The 19,583-nt window shown below is 36.9% G+C and overlaps 1 protein-coding gene across 12 annotated transcripts in view; it reads right to left on the minus strand.

The window, feature by feature from the left end:
• Positions 1 to 19,583, minus strand: part of Adam22 (ADAM metallopeptidase domain 22) — a 222,258-nt gene that overhangs the window by 30,614 nt on the left and 172,061 nt on the right. For 10 of the 12 annotated variants that reach the window (XM_046462449.2, XM_058585035.1, XM_046462443.2 and 7 more), the window contains exons 22-26: positions 11,984 to 12,103; positions 9,548 to 9,716; positions 6,938 to 7,037; positions 3,848 to 3,938; positions 490 to 507 (exon numbers count right to left, since the gene is read on the minus strand). In XM_046462449.2, the coding sequence (XP_046318405.1) occupies positions 490 to 507; positions 3,848 to 3,938; positions 6,938 to 7,037; positions 9,548 to 9,716; positions 11,984 to 12,103 (498 nt within the window). The remainder of the gene's footprint in view (positions 1 to 489; positions 508 to 3,847; positions 3,939 to 6,937; positions 7,038 to 9,547; positions 9,717 to 11,983; positions 12,104 to 19,583) is intronic. The other 2 variants (XM_058585039.1, XM_046462448.2) reach the window with 1 other exon arrangement.

Consider the following 19,583-nt stretch of genomic DNA (forward strand, 5'->3'; position numbering starts at 1 on the left):
CTATGCAAATTCCTTCTTTAACTACCTGTGTGATCACCTAATCAGAGTAAAATTTTTTTTTCTCATGCACAAATAACATTTTCACCAAGTGCCAGAACATTCCCCTGGTAGCTACAGTGTAGCCAAATAAATTGTCACTTATGAATGAAAGTTATTAATATAACAACAGTAACAAAGAAAAATAAATTTCCTCAGATAGTATTAGGCAATAAGAGTGTCATAAACATAAAGAAAAGTCAATAAACTAATGTAAACAAACATGACAACTTAACATGAAGGAAGTCTGTTTTTGATGGAAAAATTCAATTTCTGTACATATATAATGATAAAAATAACACAATTAAAACTATTTCAATATCATGAAAAATCAAGATCAATGTAGAATAAAAATAAAGTGAACTTGATTTATAATTGCATGTATGAATTACAGTGATATGAATCAGGGGTTAAACCTTTCAGTTACATGTTCAGATTAATCTAATCACATACCTCTGTTCTCGATAGTTTCTTTTCATGAACAAGAAGAGAGAGGGGAAAAACACAAGAATTAGTTACCTATGAAAGCACATTAAACAGAGCACTCAACATAAAAGCTCTGGCATTCATTGAAAGGACTTTGCTAGAAGATTCTGAATTGCAGAGTTAAAATGGGGAATACACATAAAAATTCCAATTTATCATTAGAAAAGATCACACCAATAGACTGGTGACATTTTTGTCAGATAATCTGTCATTTTTAAACAAATAAAGAATCTTTAAAGAGTAACTTTCTACAACATCAATTGTACTACACTGAGTATTAATAATATTCTAATGATTAGTAAAATTCTAATCCTATTTTAAATACAGGATTTCAGACACATATGTTGATTTAAATAATAAAGTTGATGAATCCAGTTGATGACTTGCAAAAATTAATTATATTTTCATAGAAATAATAATCATAATTTATTCCTGTTAGAATACAAACCCCCAACTATAGCTGTTCCAAGGATTTCAAATAGGAAAACATAAATACACACCAGAACATTTGATTTCATCATGTGTGACAAATGAGTGAGTTAATTCACAGCTGTTATGGATGACCTTTGTAGTTATTACTACTTATTCATTCAAGAATCACGTTGGAAATACCTGCTCAATTTCAGTCTCTTTTTTATTTGACCAAATACTAAAATAAACTTAGGTTTATTTGCCATATGATAAAATAAACTGATCTTAAAAAATTGTTCTGAAGGGTGTAACAGTGCAATACCAGTGAGTTTCAAGAGTTGTTGACTTTCTCTCTTGACATAATTAGAATATATGGAAGACTGAATTATTTGGGATTCCTTCCTCTAAGATCAAGGACAATGTCTAAATGTGAATTTCCTTCCTGGCACCTCCACCCACATTATCAGGATCATAACAGGCACAGGAGGGTAAAAGTGCCCATTTGTTATTAGTTTCAATTTTGAAGACTTTGGGATGGGGGGAATATAAGCCTGGTATCTTTCCATTCAGCATGTTTTGCTTTTTATTCCCTCAAGCTGATTACTTGAGCCATACAGTTCTAGATGAGGATTTCTCATTTCCTATTCCTGCTATTCCCCACCCAGGGCTTCAAGAAAGAGTGGAAAGTTTAACAAGCAGACCTAAAAAATGAAAAAAATGAGTTCCCAGACCTTAAATCTGCTTTTGATTTTCAAAGAGAATATATGAAATATCACTTATTAGTTTAATTCCTCTATTAAAATTTCTAAATTCTCATTCTATTTCTAAATGTATTCAAATAAGTTTAGAACCATTAAAGTGTTAATCATTTAGGTTCAAATTACTTATGAGGAGAATACTGTAATATGAACAATATTTATCTTTTTCCTTAATCAACCTGCAAAATGTATGTATTCAGAAGTGTATTTTAAAGAGTAAAATCCCAAATGAAACAAATAGAAAGCAGGTTATTTCAATAAACAGACACAGGTAATTTTATAAGCAAAAGGAAAGTGTTAAAAGTTTCATGTTTTCTGAACAGGAAGTTCTACCAAGATTGGAAAAATGAAATATCCACATGCATCAGTAGGTGGCGGAAAAATCACACCCTCCAGAGCTATCAATTATCCTTTCTATTTTCGTGTGACCAAATGAAATCACTGAGCTGCTTCAAGACAGCAATGCTTGTGATGGCAATTACTTCGCAAGTCCTGCATCAGGGAGGTAGAGGAAACAGTGTGACCTAAGGTGCAGCTTACCCACCTGCAGTTGTAAGGGGATGTCATATGATGAAAAGCTTTCTTTTCAGACATATGATTTTAAAACTTAAAATGTTTTGCTGAAGTTAGAGTGTGCAAATGTAAATGTGCAATATACCAAATGACCTGCACATAAAAAAGGCTCATAAGCATCTGCTATGAACTGGTATGGAGATAAGTGATGCAGATTTAATCAGGGCAGAGCTTACTCCTCTGCTGTGTGCTCCTTCACTATGTCATCCCTGCTACACTCTGCTACACTCTAGTATGCTGTCTGGGCAATTTGTTAATACAGTCTTCTATGAGAGTCTTTCTGTCTTTAATGCCTGCTGCATACAACATTTATCCTGGCTGTAAAGTAACTGTGCTCCCTTTTCAAAGATACTCTTTGAAGGTTTAGAGCTTACAAGCAATTGCCATATAGTCTTTCAAATGTGTTTCCTTTAATTTGATTACACATCTCCATGTTAAGTGATAATAATTATAGCAATTACATAATGCTTTCTGTGGGCAAGGTATTGAAAGTTTGATATATATCAACCCACAGAACAAAGATGAATCTATCAAAAATATGGCATAACTTTAAAATTCCAAATATTCTAATCCCATTTTTTTTGACCCAAGTTCAATTCATGCTGAAAAATATGCTGTGAAATGAGATAATGCCAGGAATGCCAAGCCAAAGTGCTAGGGCTTCCAAATGGAGAAAAACCCAAGGCTGGTGGACAGGAACACTGTCATTAGAGATGGACAGAATATGACTTTAAGTTTAAATACTAAAGAGAATTAAAGGTTGGCCATATTTAAGTTTTAACTTACTAAACTTAAATTAGTTTTTGTAGACTAAAGAAATTTTTCACATCATAAGTATTTAAAGAGGAAACTGAACACATTAAATTTATAAATAAATGCTTGAAGGCATTTACTGAAGAAAATGTTTAAGAGTATCAAATATTCAAAAGCAGTATGACTTTTAACTTTTTAAATTTATGTATAGAATCAAAAAGTTGTAAGTTAAACTATAAAACTTAAGGAAGAATTAGGCTTTTGATTTTTTTAACATGGAGTTTTCATTTTAACAAATCAAATATCATGACAGTCTTTTTTTCACATAAACACTCATGTACATCACAAAAAGTTGTGCCTCCTTCATAATGGCCCTGAGGACAAGGGGTATCACCTTAGTGAGACGCATGGCTCATTAAGAGATCTGCTGCTTCTGTTCTTTGATAACTGTTATTATTGTGCTGCTCTCTAACTGACTGTCTTGCCTAGATTTTGAGTATGGTTTAAGTAAAGGAAACTTTGTCATTAAAAAGCAAAGAAACCTAGCCTTTGTATTAGACACAATTTAAGTTGATTTTAACTCACTTCAGTGATTTTGAAAAAAAATATTCAGTACTTTCAGAACAGAAGGGAATTGTCTCAAAATCTAAAAACTGCTAAAATTATTATTACCTCTAACTATGCCAAAGGTTATCATTGATTGTTGAGCAAGACTGTTTTTTCAATGCAAGCGTATTTATCCAATAAGATAAAACTTTCTAGATGTTTTCATTTAATCAATGTGTTTCAAAGTATGTCTTATAGTACTAATACTGAGTCATTTCACTTACTTATAACCCCAGGCAGTTATTCCTAATATGAGGGCCAGCATTAAAATGGTGCCAGCAATTATGCCTATTATGATATTGATGCCAGCAACACCTGGATGGAAAAAAAAAAAGAACATCAGTGAGATAAAATTCCTTCAGAACTTCATTCTTCAGATTTGTAATCATCACATTAAGAACACTATTTGTTAAAAAAAGTAAGATTTTCAAAGGAAAGAAAAATCAACCATAAGTCAGCAAGCCATATCAATTCTTTTAAAACGAATTTATACTCCTTTTTAATTCTTGCCCAAGTGCATTTTGCACAGTTGTACTTCCCATGTATTTTTCTGGGAAACCTTATATCATTAAACTAAAAGATGGAAGAAGAATGATACTAAGAAAGTACCCTTTAGGAAGGCATTTTAAGAAATCTGTTCTGTAGGGAGCCATCCATGTGCTATGTGTGGGCTACCGTGCATCGAAGCCCATTGAATAGGAACAGCTGATGTCCAGGAATTTCCAGTGGTCATTTCCTCTATGTAAGACTGCCCAGAGACACTGTGAATTCCTATTCCGCTCTGCCATGTCCCACACAACACCTGAGATGGGTGTGACCAGCCAAGATGCCAATCAATCTGCTGACTGCAAGACATCACAAAGCAAGATTCCACCCTTGAAACCTTATCCCTGCCTTTGATGTACCCCCTTAATAAACCACTGGAGCCATTTTGCCTTGTCTAGTTCCAGCTCCCATGTGAACTAAACCTATCAGGGCTCTGCTTTTGAAAATGTGTTTCTGACTCTTTGTCTTTTGTTCTTCACTAATTATTCTACACTTTAATTTCTCAGGTGGCTTACACCCTCCTCAGCAGGAAGAAGAACCCCCCAACGAGACGCTGACTGTCATCCCCTATAGTGTTCCTTTTGACCCTTATTTCTTTCTCTGAAATTCTAGAAATGTTATTACTTAAATTACTCCATTTTGACAATTAATGCAAGACCCTTGCTGCTCTAAGTTATGTGTGTGATATTTTGTCTCTCAAAGTCAATATAAGCTTCTTAAGGGAGAAAATACATCTACAGGTTTCTATGATCAGTACTCAGGGGTGCAGATGATAGAAGCACTGGCTTGTCACTCCCAATTGGACAACAATGGCTGTGGCATCCTAGGGTAGAAAAACCCAAAGGGAAAAATGGTCTAGTGAGGGGATATTGGTGTCATTGTGGCACAAGAGGGAGGTGGCACCAGGAGGGCAGAGGGAAAGGGGAGCAGAATACAGGGCAGACAAAACTCAGGACTGAGCGATGGCATCGTCAGCACCCATCAACAGGCAGGTTGAGATGTGATCCCTAAGGGATAATGGCAGTGAATCCAACCCATAAGTCCACGTAAAGGACTAAAGGCAGAGAAGGCCCATCCAAGGCCTGGCTCCCACACTGCTAATTATGATTTATACCTCGTTTAATTGTATGCAGGGCTTTCATCCACAGCAGCTTAGACCTTTCCTTGTCTGTTCCTGAGACATCCTTCTAGACAGCAAAGGTTAGTGATCAAGGGTAACTGGAGATTTCAATTTCCCATGGCAGAAAATAGCAGTCTCCCAGTCTGGGAGCCCTCAGGAGTCATGCAGGACAGCAATGCTAGGGCATCAGAGGAGAGTGGACAGCTCCAACCTGCACTGGTCCCCTATAAGAGGGGAGGATGCAGATGCCAGTGCATCTTCTGGGTTACTGGGATTTTCTTATTCCAAGACCTTGCATGTCTGTCCTCACTTCCTTTTCATGAAGGGTTTTAATAGGGACAAATAAACTTAGATGCTAGTCTTGATTATTTCTAAGTAATGGTATGTCTTTTGGTAAGTCACTTAAACCCATGTACTTATAAATATCCTTACCTCTGCATTAACTATGGAAACAAGCTCCACACTACCACTTACTGCCGCTAAGTCTGAGGATCCTAAAATCTTAATCATTCTGTGACTTTCTTTGTTAAAGTCACACTAGCTAACATTTCCAATCTGTCTAGATGACTAGAAGTAATACATTTCTTAAGTTTCTCATCCTTTGGTGGCAAATGGACTTCAGGATTTGAGCATTATTTTATGCAAAAGAATATGCAATAAAATGGTTTAAAAGAAGACATTTACCTTTAAGGTATGAGTTCTTACAACTATCTGCATTTAATTTCCACTTCTCCACCCAAGCAACCCCAGCTTTAAGAAATGTGCCTCCCTGTTGTTTCTGATCCAAAAACCGCTTTCAGGAAACTTGGCCAACGTATACTTCTAGTTCAGGTTCAAGAAGTGTAGTTAAAGGTTGGTGAGATTTTATAACAATATTAAAAATGAAATTTTAAAAATCAATTCTTAATTTTTCTTTTTCTTATTTATAAAGTGTGTACATATAAAATTCTCCCTTTGCCAGGCACAGTGGTGCACACATGTAATCCCAATGACCTGGCAGTCTGAGGCAGGAGGATCACAAGTTCGAGAACATCCTAAGCAACTTAAAAGGGCCCTGAATAACTTAGCCTAGACCCTGTCTCAAAATAAATAAATAAATAAATAAAAGGGCTGATGATGTGACTCAGTGGTTAGGTGCCTCTGGGTTTAATCCCTGGTACCAAAATAGATAAAAAAAAAAAAATTCTCCCCTTAAACTATAAGTATTTTCTTCATTTAAAAGAAATGCTAGGGTTTGTTGACAGCCTCAGTTAAGTGGAATACTTGAAAAATTTCTCTGAAGTAGGACATGTTAAGGCTAAGTCATTAAACAAGGTAATACTCAACATGTAAATAATTATAATTTGATTAAAATGATTAGTTTCATAAGGTGGACCCCACTTGTATAGTATAATTCATTATTATGTATATATAATTTATTTTGAGTTATCATAAAATAACTTAAATAGGGCTGGGGTTGTAGCTCAGTGGTAGAGCGCTTGCCTAGCACATATGAGGCCCTGGGTTCAATCCTCAGCACCACATAAAAATGAACAAATAAAAATAAAGTTTAAAAAAGAAAAAATAACTTAGATAAAAATGACCAAAGGGAAGTTCTCTATTTACTTGTGCAAAAAGATGACATAATGACACCAAATTAAATATCTACCGTTGCTAGTCTTTGGACCTTCATTGTGAAGTAACAACGTGCTGCAGTCTGCACCTGTCCAGAGCGTATCACAGACACACTTCAGGTCGTTACTGCACACCTGAAATCCAAAATCAAGCTAGAGTAAGTATCAACTCTCTGGTACAAAGGCATGAAAAATAAACTCTAATTAACTTCTGATAATAATATGCTGAGAATATGATGACACTGAAAAATTATTAATACTTTTTTCCTACTAATAATTATTTTATTTCTCACTTAGACTAACAGCTGGCCCAAAGGGCATAATTTTTAAATGTCAGCAGAAGACTTAATCTTACGTCCAAAAAAACGTCAATGAAATTCCTATTTTGACTTTTATTAACTTGTTATGAGAGAAATTTTAAAACTAAGCAAAAATACAACTATTTGTTATTTATCCAATATGAAGTCTTGCTTTTCTTCCATAAAAGGTTCTTTATGCCAAAATTTTATTATTAACTTTTTAGGAAGCAGAATGAGATAAAGAAAAGACCACAAAGAAGCAGGAAGTCCTGGTATTTATTTTGCAGTGGTCTGAGAATAAAGCTTCACAAGGTTATAACCCTGTCAGCTCAACCCAAATTATAGAAGCCAGCTGCCGCAGGCCCATGGGAACTAAGAACTCTCACAAAGTAGAAAGATTCACATAAAAATGACAGCAACCACTAAATCATAGGAAAATAATCTCTTCATTTATCCATCTCAGAAAGAGAATCTACACTTAGATTCTATTATTCAAATCAACTGGATGTATTGAGAAGAAGGAAAGAACTAAGTAGGTTTAACTGAGAGGCAGGTTTCACTGCACAGGTATTTCTGCCTTATCCAATCTAATGTTGCAGAAGACAACATACATCCACATCTACATGTGACTAAGATTAATAATTATGCAGGAATAAAAAAAATTTAGGCTTAAAGTCAAAAGGCCTGGACCCAAGTCCCCGTTTCACTACTGTCTTACCAAGGGTCCTTAACCAGGTCACCTGGCTCTCTAAGCATCAGTTTCCGTATCATATGACAGTACCAGTGATATAGTGACAAGAACAGACAGCGATACCAGTGTACAGTGATTATAATAAATGGCACAGCTGACACCCATTGAGTACTCACCATGTCCTGGGCACTGTTTTAAGTTCCTTACAAGTATTAATTCACTGTTCTTCACAACAATCCTATACAGTAGGAACCATTATCATTCCCATTTTATAGAGGAAGAAATCGAGCCACAGAGAAGCTATATCGTTTACCCAATGTCACCCAGCTAGTAAGAAGCAGATCTGGGATTCTAAACCATCTGATTGCAAGCCCACATACACAATTATAAGATGTATAGTACATAGAAATATTGTCTATACTCCATTTTAATTTTTGTCATAGAGAGTGGAATTACTCTAAGTTATCTGGGATATATCACTTCTGTATTATGCATAATTGTTGTAAATTATGTGGATGTTATTTACCATCTGATTTATTTGTGTCTGTCACTCTTTTACTAAAATTCATTAAACCAGTGGTTAATAGAACTGTTTGGTCTCTGCATTTTGTATCCCAAATTTTAAGGTAAAGAAGATATGAAAATTTATTTTGCATAATCAAAAATAATTCCATTATTTTTCCATTGTCCCCTCCAAAAAGTATTTTTCTCTAAAATCCTGTTTATAATTAAGGAAAGAGGATTTAACAGATCCCCTTATAGCAGCAGAACTACTTACTATGTGTCTTCCCTTTCTAATGTGCCAAAGGAATTCCTATCCTTTGTCAAAGAGTGATGATTACATTACTTCCCTAAGAAAATTCTTGGCATCTCTCTCAGGAATATTACATGTAATACCAAGACTGAAGACTTAAAATTACAAAACATAATCTTTCCCTCACCTAGATAATACAATCAATTCAAGCAAAGAACTGAGAACAAGAATAAAAAGAAAATCATATCACATGCTAAAAGACAAAGAACCAAAATTTTTGTTAGCACAGAAATTTGGTACTAATAGAGGGCAAATACTTAACTTATAAACTTATTTACATAGGAGCTATATTATCTGGTAATAACTGAAAGAACAAAAGTCTTTTAAACACCATTCTTGCTCTCTATCTATGAGAAACGTTTCCCTATTCTTTTATAGTTCCTCAGTTGGTACTAACAGTGGTAGCCACAGCAGTTATTTATGGTCTGTTCTGATAGGTCAATGCCCAGATCACACCAGTACTTAAATATTGTGGCCATAGTCTCTCCTTTTTATTCTTCTTTTTTTAAAAAAATAATCCTATTCCAGTTTGTTAAAATTTATTTCCTAGTTCACTTGTACAAAAAAAATCGGCATTATACTATATGAAATCTCATTAACATGAGAAAGAAGATATAAGAACTTGGTTAGGAAGTTTATCCTCTTTCTTATTCCCAAACTCTCTCAGAGTACACAATAAAAATTATTCAAATGCCTATGATCAAATGCGTGTTCATATACCAACTACAAACATGGATAATCATGTTTCCATAATTTTGGAAAAAGCATTTTACGATCATGTCTATTTCTGCGATGTAAAAGAAATGAATAGTTCCCCATGGCAAAGATGCTGAATACTTACTCCATTTCCTGAACAAACAGTGCCTTCTTTACCACTTAAGCAAGTACTAAAGTTGAAGGAAGCCACAGGAAGACACCTGTGTTCCAAGCACATCATTTGAGGACCACAGGGTGTCCCATCCTCCACATAGCCAAGATCTACATCTTCTTCAAGCTTAACATGCCCACCACTAAAAATAAATGGGGAGCAAAAAGAAAATGGGATTCTATTAATTCACATTCATCTTGACAATATACTCAAAAACTGGCGATATTGCTTCTTTTATTTTCTACTTAATTTTTTTAAATTGAGTGATATAATTTCTTCTATTTTCTACTATTTAATAAAAGCACGTAGTATAAGCATGTCAACATCTAAAGGGAGAAAACAATTGAATCTTTTAATTTTTCAGATACATTTACATAGCTTAGGATTTAAACATACCAGCCTGAATTGAAACAGTTTTACTATTTTGCCTTGGTTATCATGTAAAACCAATAAGTTCACTATTACTAGATTTGAAATAATAAATAGGTTTCATGATACAGTAATGTCAAGAGTAAAACATTTCTTTGCCTGTACTACTTTTTATTTTTCCTTAGATTGATCTTTTCATTTGCTTAATGTTTCTTTGCCTACTTTTCTAAGAATTTACCATCAATTAGTTCAAAACTAATCCAATGTCTCTCTGCCAAAGTCTCCACAGAAGATGTCTCTGATCTTTCTTTAGAAATCTCCCCTTGAGTTTCTGACCTGCTCCTATCTGTTCTGATTGTCCCCATGTACCTGGCATAGAGCTATAAATCCAGGATTCCCCAAACTATCAATTTGAGGATCTCCATATCTCTCTCTCCCTCCCTCCATACCCACTCTCCCCCTGTTTCCTATACCTAATACCTTACTCCTGTGTTTTGGTGGAGCGCCATTTCCAGTATCTTTCTGAGAAAGAGGATTGAATAGTACACTTTGGAAAATTTTGCAAATCTAAAAATGTCATTATTTTCTACTCTTACACCAGATTTGACATTTTGTTATAAAATTCCAACTTGCAAATAATTTTCTCCGTTGTCTTCTGACTCTCAGGGTTTCTGTTGATAAAAGTCTTAAGTCATTTTAAGTGTTAAGCTTTCAAGATTTCCTCCTTTGTGGAAACTTCTGGTATTCTTTGCTTCACTCCAAGGTTCTAAAATTTCATAAGGATATGTTTAGATGTGCCTCTAATTACACCCACTGTACCTGATACCCAATGAGGCTGTTAAAATGGAAATATAAGCCCTTCAGTTCTAGAGTTACACATTGACAATTTCCTCCCTTCTGTGCTCTTTATTATTTCTATTTTAATTTTATGGGTTTTCCCTCTATGCTCCCTTTTTTGCCTTTTTTGAATACTTTTAGGGAGATAATAACAATTACTGAGTTTCACTTTCACCATCATATTTTTATATTTTAATTTCAACAGCATTTTTTCTTCTCTGAATATTCCCCCACATTTTTTAAAGGCAATACCCTATTTCCTTGTTAAATGATAGAAATCTTGTTTCTTTCATAAATATTAATAAGTAATTTTCTTTTCCCCCCAATTTTTTCATGTGGAGAACTTTCTTCCTATGTCTGATAGTCTGCTCATATCTGAATTGGGGAACCAAATAGATTATTGGAAATTTAGGGCATTCTGACTGAGCATCACTGAGATTAGACTACTTCCACACAACCTTGATATCAATATTCCCAGTTAGAAAACTTGTCTCTTATTCTCTGTAAGTACAAAGCCCAAATCAACTCTTAGCTGAGTTGAAGAAATAATCAGTATATCTATTTCACATACATTCATTCATCTATCGTATTTCACCCCTTTCTTCCAAATTCCTTTTCTCCCTCTTCCAAAGGTGGATGTTACTACCAATTTCTAAGTCTTCTGGGAAGTGACACTATATCTTTGATTGGGTCTCAGTTTTCCCCATTATTGAGAAACTCATTTTTCTTAGTTCCTGTAAGTTGCCTGCCATACAGACATTTGCTTTACTTGTTCCAAAATCGCATTGTTGCTGTTTCCCTTCCTTTTCTCTGCCTTCTAGTGGACATATAAGCTCTTAAAAAAAAAGACCCCCTTAGAATCCTTTTAGCAGGAATTCAGAAGGGAGAAAAAGCATTTGGATATATTTAACAAGCTGTTTTTACCCAGAAGTCATGATTCACTTTCCTTCGTAGAAAGAAATGCAAGCTAAACCCTGCTTTATTTTACTGACCAACTAAACACGTTCCTAGCAACCACATAATATTCTACATTCAACTAATTCTTACCTTCCCTTTATCTCTTTTCTGTTTGAATTTACTCAATCACCTTCATGGATTAGACTCTATTTGGCTTTACTAACAGGCACGTAAACTGAAAACATACACCTAAGCAGCATTCCTAGGAAGTAAGATGACTAATGTTCTCACGGAGTGGTTAGTTACCTGCAGTTTAATGTTCTTCCCTGTTGCACAACCAAAGTGGATGTGATTTCACCATCGAGTTCTCCAAGCCTTGGGATATTGCCAATGTTGGTACACAAAAGGTAACCACAAAGCACATCCCTGTGTTGAGAGAGTACCAATTATTTACTTTACTTCTTTCCCCAAAGATATAACAAACCTTGCACAGTTGGAATGATAATCTTGTCTTATTTTAGGATTTGTTTTCCATCAATAATATTGCTTACTCATATGCAAAGCAAAATAAAATAAGCCCAAATTAGTTTCCCTCCTGCTTTAAAAAGTGTCTTCTCTGAAATTCTTGTTGGTGAATCAAAATTCCAATTGTTTCTTTTACTGCTCTTTGGTTCAAGTGTTTATCTATGGAAAATTATCTATCAAATAGACTTCTTTTACATCAGAATCTCTTTGCTTGTAACACATCACTGCATATAATAAACTTTTTTTTAGTATTTATAAGTTAAGGAATAACCTTAGGACAAGTATATTTTAGAATATAGACATTTCTGCCACCTAACTCCCAGAATCAAAGAAGTAGTTAAATATTTTACATGTAGTTTATAGATTTTCAGGCACAAAGGCTCACCAGTGCATCTTTAAAATATTTCAGAGGCTGAGGCAGGAGGATTGCATGTTTGAGGCCAGCCTTGGCAACTTAGTGAGGCCCTGTCTAAAAATTAAAACAAAATAAAAAGGACTGGGGATGTTCAGTGGTAAAGTGTCCCTGGATTTAATTCTAAGTATTGAAGGAAAGAAATAATTAACTGAAATATTTCAGTAGTTCTCCTATTATCACATATGATTATAATTTAACGTATATGATATTTTCACTGGTATTAAATACTATGATATGTATTCTTTACATCTAACATATTTTAGTTATTGGTAGAGATAATAATAAAATATATTCTAGTAAATATCTGTGAAGATTTACTAGCAGTCAAGCCAGACGAAACATGGAAATATCAGACTTCATCAAATAGATAAAAATTAAGATCCATATTTATCACAATGTTTTAATTCAGTCTTTGAAAATAACTTTTAAAATTATATCATTATTTTACTCTTTTTTTTAAATATTTTATTGTTGGTTGTTCAAAACATTACAAATTTCTTGATATATCATATTTCACACTTTGATTCAAGTGGGTTATGAACTCCCATTTTTGCCCCATATACAGATTGCAGAATTACATCAGTTACACATCCATTAATTTACATATTGCCATACTAGTGTCTGTTGTGTTCTGCTGCCTTTCCTATCCTCTACTATGCCCCCTCCCCTCCCCTCCCCTCCCCTCTTCTCTCTCTACCCCCTCTACTGTCATTCATTTCTCCCCCTTGTATTATTTTTCCCTTTCCCCTGACTTCCTCTTGTATGTACTTTTGTATAATCCTGAGGGTCTCCTTCCATTTCCATGCAATTTCCCTTCTCTCTCCCTTTCCCTCCCACCTCTCATCCCTGTTAAATGTTAATCTTCTTCTCCTGCTCTTCGTCCCTATTCTGTTCTTAGTTACTCTCCTTATATCAAAGAAGACATTTAGCATTTGTGTTTTTAGGGATTGGCTAGCTTCACTTAGCATAATCTGCTCTAATGCCATCCATTTCCCTGCAAATTCTATGATTTTGTCATTTTTTAATGCAGAGTAATACTCCATTGTGTATAAATGCCACATTTTTTTTAATCCATTCACTATTGAAGGGCATCTAGGTTGGTTCCATGGTCTTGCTATTGTGAATTGTGCTGCTATGAACATCGATGTAGCAGTGTCCCTGTAGCATGCTCTTTTTAGGTCTTTAGGGAATAGACCAAGAAGGGGAATAGCTGGGTCAAATGGTGGCTCCATTCCCAGCTTTCCAAGAAATCTCCATACTGCTTTCCAAATTGGCTGCACCAATTTGCAGTCCCACCAGCAATGTACAAGTGTACCCTTTTCCCCACATCCTCGCCAGCACTTGTTGTTGTTTGACTTCATAATGGCTGCCAATCTTACTGGAGTGAGATGGTATCTTAGGGTGGTTTTGATTTGCATTTCTCTAACTGCTAGAGATGGTGAGCATTTTTTCATGTACTTGTTGATTGACTGTATGTCCTCCTCTGAGAAGTGTCTGTTCAGGTCCTTGGCCCATTTGTTGATTGGGTTGTTTGTTTTCTTATTGTCTAATTTTTTGAGTTCTTTGTATACTCTGGATATTAGGGTTCTATCTGAAGTGTGAGGAGTAAAGATTTGTTCCCAGGGTGTAGGCTCCCTATTTACCTCTCTTATTGTTTCTTTTGCTGAGAAAAAACTTTTTAGTTTGAGTAAGTCCCATTTGTTGATTCTAGTTATTAACTTTTGTGCTATGGGTGTCCTATTGAGGAATTTGGAGCCCGACCCCACCGACTGTAGATCGTAGCCAACTTTTTCTTCTATCAGACGGCGTGTCTCTGATTTGATATCAAGCTCCTTGATCCATTTTGAATTAACTTTTGTGCATGGTGAGAGACAGGGATTCAGTTTCATTTTGTTGCATATGGATTTCCAGTTTTCCCAGCACCATTTGTTGAAGATGCTATCCTTCCTCCATTGCATGCTTTTAGCCCCTTTATCAAATATAAGGTAGTTGTAGTTTTGTGGATTGGTTTCTGTGTCCTCTATTCTGTACCATTGGTCCACCCGCCTGTTTTGGTACCAGTACCATGCTGTTTTTCTTACTATTGCTCTGTAGTATAGTTTGAAGTCTGGTATCACTATACAGCCTGATTCACACTTCCTGCTTAGCATTGTTTTTGCTATTCTGGGTCTTTTATTTTTCCATATGAATTTCATGATTGCTTTCTCTATTTCTACAAGAAATGCCGTTGGGATTTTGATTGGCATTGCATTAAACCTATAGAGAACTTTTGGTAATATTGCCATTTTGATGATGTTAGTTCTGCCTATCCATGAACAGGGTATATTTTTCCATCTTCTAAGATCTTCTTCTATTTCTCTCTTTAGGGTTCTGTAGTTTTCATTGTATAAGTCTTTCACCTCTTTTGTTAGGTTGATTCCCAAGTATTTTATTTTTTTTGAAGATATTGTGAATGGAGTGGTTGTCCTCATTTCCATTTCAGAGGATTTGTCACTGATATACAGGAATGCCTTGGATTTATGCGTGTTGATTTTATATCCTGCCACTTTGCTGAATTCATTTATTAGCTCTAATAGTTTCTTTGTAGAGCCTTTTGGGTCTGCTAGGTATAGAATCATGTCACCTGCAAATAGTGATAATTTAAGTTCTTCTTTTCCTATTTTTATGCCTTTAATTTCTTTCATCTGTCTAATTGCTCTGGCCAGTGTTTCGAGAACTATGTTGAACAGAAGTGGAGAGAGAGGGCATCCCTGTCTTGTTCCAGATTTTAGAGGGAATGCCTTCAATTTTTCTCCATTCAGAATGATGCTAGCCTGAGGCTTAGCATAAATTGCTTTTACAATATTGAGGTATGTTCCTGTTATCCCTAGTTTTTCTAGAGTTTGGAACATAAAGGGATGCTGTACTTTGTCGAATGCTTTTTCCGCATCTATCGAGATGATCATATGGTTCTTATTTTTAAGTCTATTGATGTGGTGAATAACATTTATTCATTTCCGTATATTGAACCAGCCTTGCATCCCAGGGATGAATCCTACTTGATCATGGTGCACAATTTTTTGATATGTTTTTGTATCCGATTTGCCAGAATTTTATTGAGGATTTTTGCATCTAGGTTCATTAGAGATATTGGTCTGTAGTTTTCTTTCTTTGAAGTGTCTTTGTCTGGTTTAGGTATCAGGGTGATGTTGGCCTCGTAGAATGAATTTGGAAGTTCTCCCTCTTTTTCTATTTCCTGAAGTAGCTTGAAAAGTATTGGTATTAATTCCTCTTTAAAGGTTTTGTAAAACTCTGCTGTATACCCATCCGGTCCTGGGCTTTTCTTAGTTGGTAGTCTTTTGATGGTTTCTTCAATTTCCTCAATTGATATTGGTCTGTTTAGGTTGTCTATATCCTCCTGACTCAATCTGGGCAGATCATATGACTTCAGAAATTTATCTATGCCTTCACTATCTTCTAATTTATTGGAGTATAAAGATTCAAAATAATTTTTGATTATCTTCTGTATTTCTGAAGTGTCTGTTGCGATATTGCCTTTTTCATCCCGTATGCTAGTAATTTGAGTTCTCTCTCTTCTTCTCTTTGCTAGCATGGCTAAGGGTCTGTCGATTTTGTTTATTTTTTCAAAGAACCAACTTTTAGTTTTGTCAATTTTTTCAATTGTTTCTTTTGTTTCAATTTCATTAATTTCAGCTCTGATTTTAATTACTTCTTGCCTTCTACTTCTTTTGCTGTTGTTTTGCTCTTCTTTGTCTAGGATTTTGAGATGAAGTATGAGATCATTTATTTGTTGGTTTTTTCTTTTTTTAAGGAATGAACTCCAAGCAATGAATTTTCCTCTTAGAACTGCTTTCAATGTGTCCCATAGATTCCGATATGTTGTGTCTGTGTTTTCATTTATCTCTAAGAATTTTTTAATTTCCTCCTTGATGTCTTCTATAACCCATTGATCATTCAGTAACCTATTGTTCATTCTCCAAGTGATGTATGCTTTTTCCTTCCTTCTTTTATCGTTGATTTTCAGTTTCATTCCATTATGATCAGATAAGATGCATGGTATTATCTCTACTCCTTTATATTGTCTAAGAGTTGCCCTGTGACATAATATATGATCTATTTTTGAGAAGGATCCATGTGCTGCTGAGAAAAAAGTGTAACTGCTTGATGTTGGGTGGTATATTCTATATATGTCAATTAAGTCTAGGTTATTAATTGTGTTATTGAGTTCTATAGTTTCCTTATTCAACTTTTGTTTGGAATATCTGTCCAGTGGTGAGAGAGGTGTGTTGAAGTCTCCCATGATTATTGTATGGTGGTCTATTAGACTCTTGAACTTGAGAAGAGTTTGTTTGATGAACATAGCTGCACCATTGTTTGGGGCATATATAGTTATGATTGTTATGTCTTGTTGGTGTATGGTTCCCTTGAGCAGTATGTAGTGTCCCTCTTTATCCCTTTTGATTAACTTTGGCTTGAAATCTATTTTATTTGATATGAGTATGGACACTCCTGCTTGTTTCCGAAGTCCATATGAGTGATATGATTTTTCCCAACCTTTCACCTTCAGCCTATGTATGTCTTTTCCTATCAAATGCGTCTCCTGTAGGCAGCATATTGTTGGGTCTTGTTTTGTGATCCATTCTACTAGCCTGTGTCTCTTGATTGGTGAGTTTAAGCCATTAACATTTAGGGTTATTATTGAGATATGGGTTGGGATATATTTATTTATGTTACTAAACATGGTTTGTTTTCCTCTTTGATTATTTTCCCCCCCTTTACTGTCCTACCTCCCACTGTTGGTTTTCATTGTTATTTTCCATTTCCTCTTCCTATAATGTTTTGCCGAGGATGTTTTGAAGAGATGGTTTTCTAGCTGCAAATTCTTTTAACTTTTGTTTATCGTGGAAGGTTTTAATTTCATCTTCTATCCTGAAGCTTAATTTTGCTGGATACACAATTCTTGGTTGGAACACATTTTCTTTCAGTGTTTGAAATATGTTATTCCAGGATCTTCTAGCTTTCAGAGTCTGTGTTGAAAGATCAGCTGTTATCCTGATTGGCTTACCCCTAAATGTAATCTGCTTCCTTTCTCTTGTAGCTTTTAAAATTCTCTCCTTATTCTGTATGTTGGGCATCTTCATTATAATGTGTCTAGGTGTGGATCTCTTATGATTTTGTACATTCGGTGTCCTGTAGGCTTCTAGGATTTGGGATTCTGTCTCATTCTTCAAGTCTGGGAAGTTTTCTCGTATTATTTCATTGAATAGATTGCTCATTCCTTTGGTGTGGAGTTCTGTACCTTCCTGTATCCCAATGACTCTTAGGTTTGGTCTCTTGATGTTATCCCATATTTCTTGGATGTTCTGCTCATGGTTTCTTAACAGTCTTGCTGAGCTGTCTATGTTCTTTTCAAGTTGAAATACTTTGTCTTCATTGTCTGATGTTCTATCTTCTAAGTGTTCTACTCTGCTGGTAGTATTCTCCATTGAGTTTTTAAGTTGGTTTATTGCTTCCTGCATTTCTAGGATTTCTGTTTGTTTGTTTTTTATAACCTCTATCTCCCTGTAAAGTTGATCCTTTGCTTCCTGGATTTGTTTATGTAATTCATTGTCGAAGTGATCTTTCATTGTCTGATTTTGCTGTCTAATGTCTTCCTTGATACTCCAGATCATCTGAAGCATGTATATCCTGAATTCTTTATCTGACATTCCATCTGCTGCAGCTGTTACCTCTTCTAAAGTTGAGTTGACCTGCATTGCTTGTGGTCCTTTCTTTCCTTGTCTTTTCATACTGCTTGCGTTTCTTTCTGCTTGGTGAAACTGTTGTGTTTTTGAAATGTTTTTTTCCCCTTTATATTTATATTGCTCTTGTATAGCTGAAAAGTCTCCCTTGCAGGGTCGGGCGGCGGTCTGCCTACCTTGCAGGCACAGGCGGTGGCTCTGCTCTCTCCTTACTCCAATTGGAGTGTCGTGACTACCACGCCGGCAGGTCACTGGGCCTATTCCGGGCGCGGGCGGCGGCTCTGTTCTGCCCCACTCCAATTGGGGTGACGAGTGTACCACGCGGGAAGGCCACCAGGCCTGATCCGCCGGTCGGTTGCAAGTCTGCCTACCCTGCAGGCGCGGGCGGCGGCTCTGCTCTGCCCCCCCTCCAATTGGTGTGACTTGTCTACCACACCCACGGACCGCTGGGCCTGTTCCGGGCGCGGGCGAAGGCTCTGTTCCGTTCCTACTCCAATTGGGGTGACGTGCCTACTACCCCGGCCGGCCGCTGGGTCTGTTCCACTGGTCGGTCGCAGGTCTGCCTACCTTGCGGGCACGGGCGGCGTGTCTGCTCTGCCCCTACTCCAAATGGGGTGACGTGTCTGTCGCACCGGCAGGCCACTGGGCCTGTCCCGCTGGTCGGTCGCAGGTCTGCCCACCTTTCGGGCATGGGTGGCGGCTCTGCTCTGCCCCTACTCCAATTTTGGGTGTCGTGACTACCACGCCGGCAGGTCGCTGGGCCTGTTCCTGGCACGGGCGGTGACTCTGCTCTGCCCCTACTCCAATTGGGGTGACATGTATACCACGCCGGCAGGCTCCTGGGCCTGATCTGCCGGTCTGTCACAGGTCTGCCTACCTTGCAGGCGCGGGCGGCGGCTCTGCCCTGCCCCTCCTACCACGCCTGCGGACTGCTGGGCCTGATCTGCAGGTTGGTCGCAGGTCTGCTCACCCCGCGGGCACGGGTGGCGGTTCCGCTCCGCCCCCACTCCAATTGGGGTCACGTGACCACCACACCGGCGGGGCCTGATCCGGGCGCGGGCGAAGGTTCTGCTCTGCCCCTACTCCAGTTGGGGTGACGTGTATACCACGCTGGCAGGCCGCTGGGCCTGACCCGCCAGTCTGTCGCAGGTCTGCTTTCCTTGCAGATGTGGGCGGTGGCTCTGCCCTACCCCTCCTACCACGCCCGTGTACCACTGGGTCGCGG

This window comes from Marmota monax, unplaced genomic scaffold, assembly GCF_021218885.2.
Source record: "Marmota monax isolate L192 unplaced genomic scaffold, Marmota_monax_Labrador192_F-V1.1 WCK01_AAM20220418_F8-fsc00165, whole genome shotgun sequence".
Taxonomy (NCBI): domain Eukaryota; kingdom Metazoa; phylum Chordata; class Mammalia; order Rodentia; family Sciuridae; genus Marmota; species Marmota monax.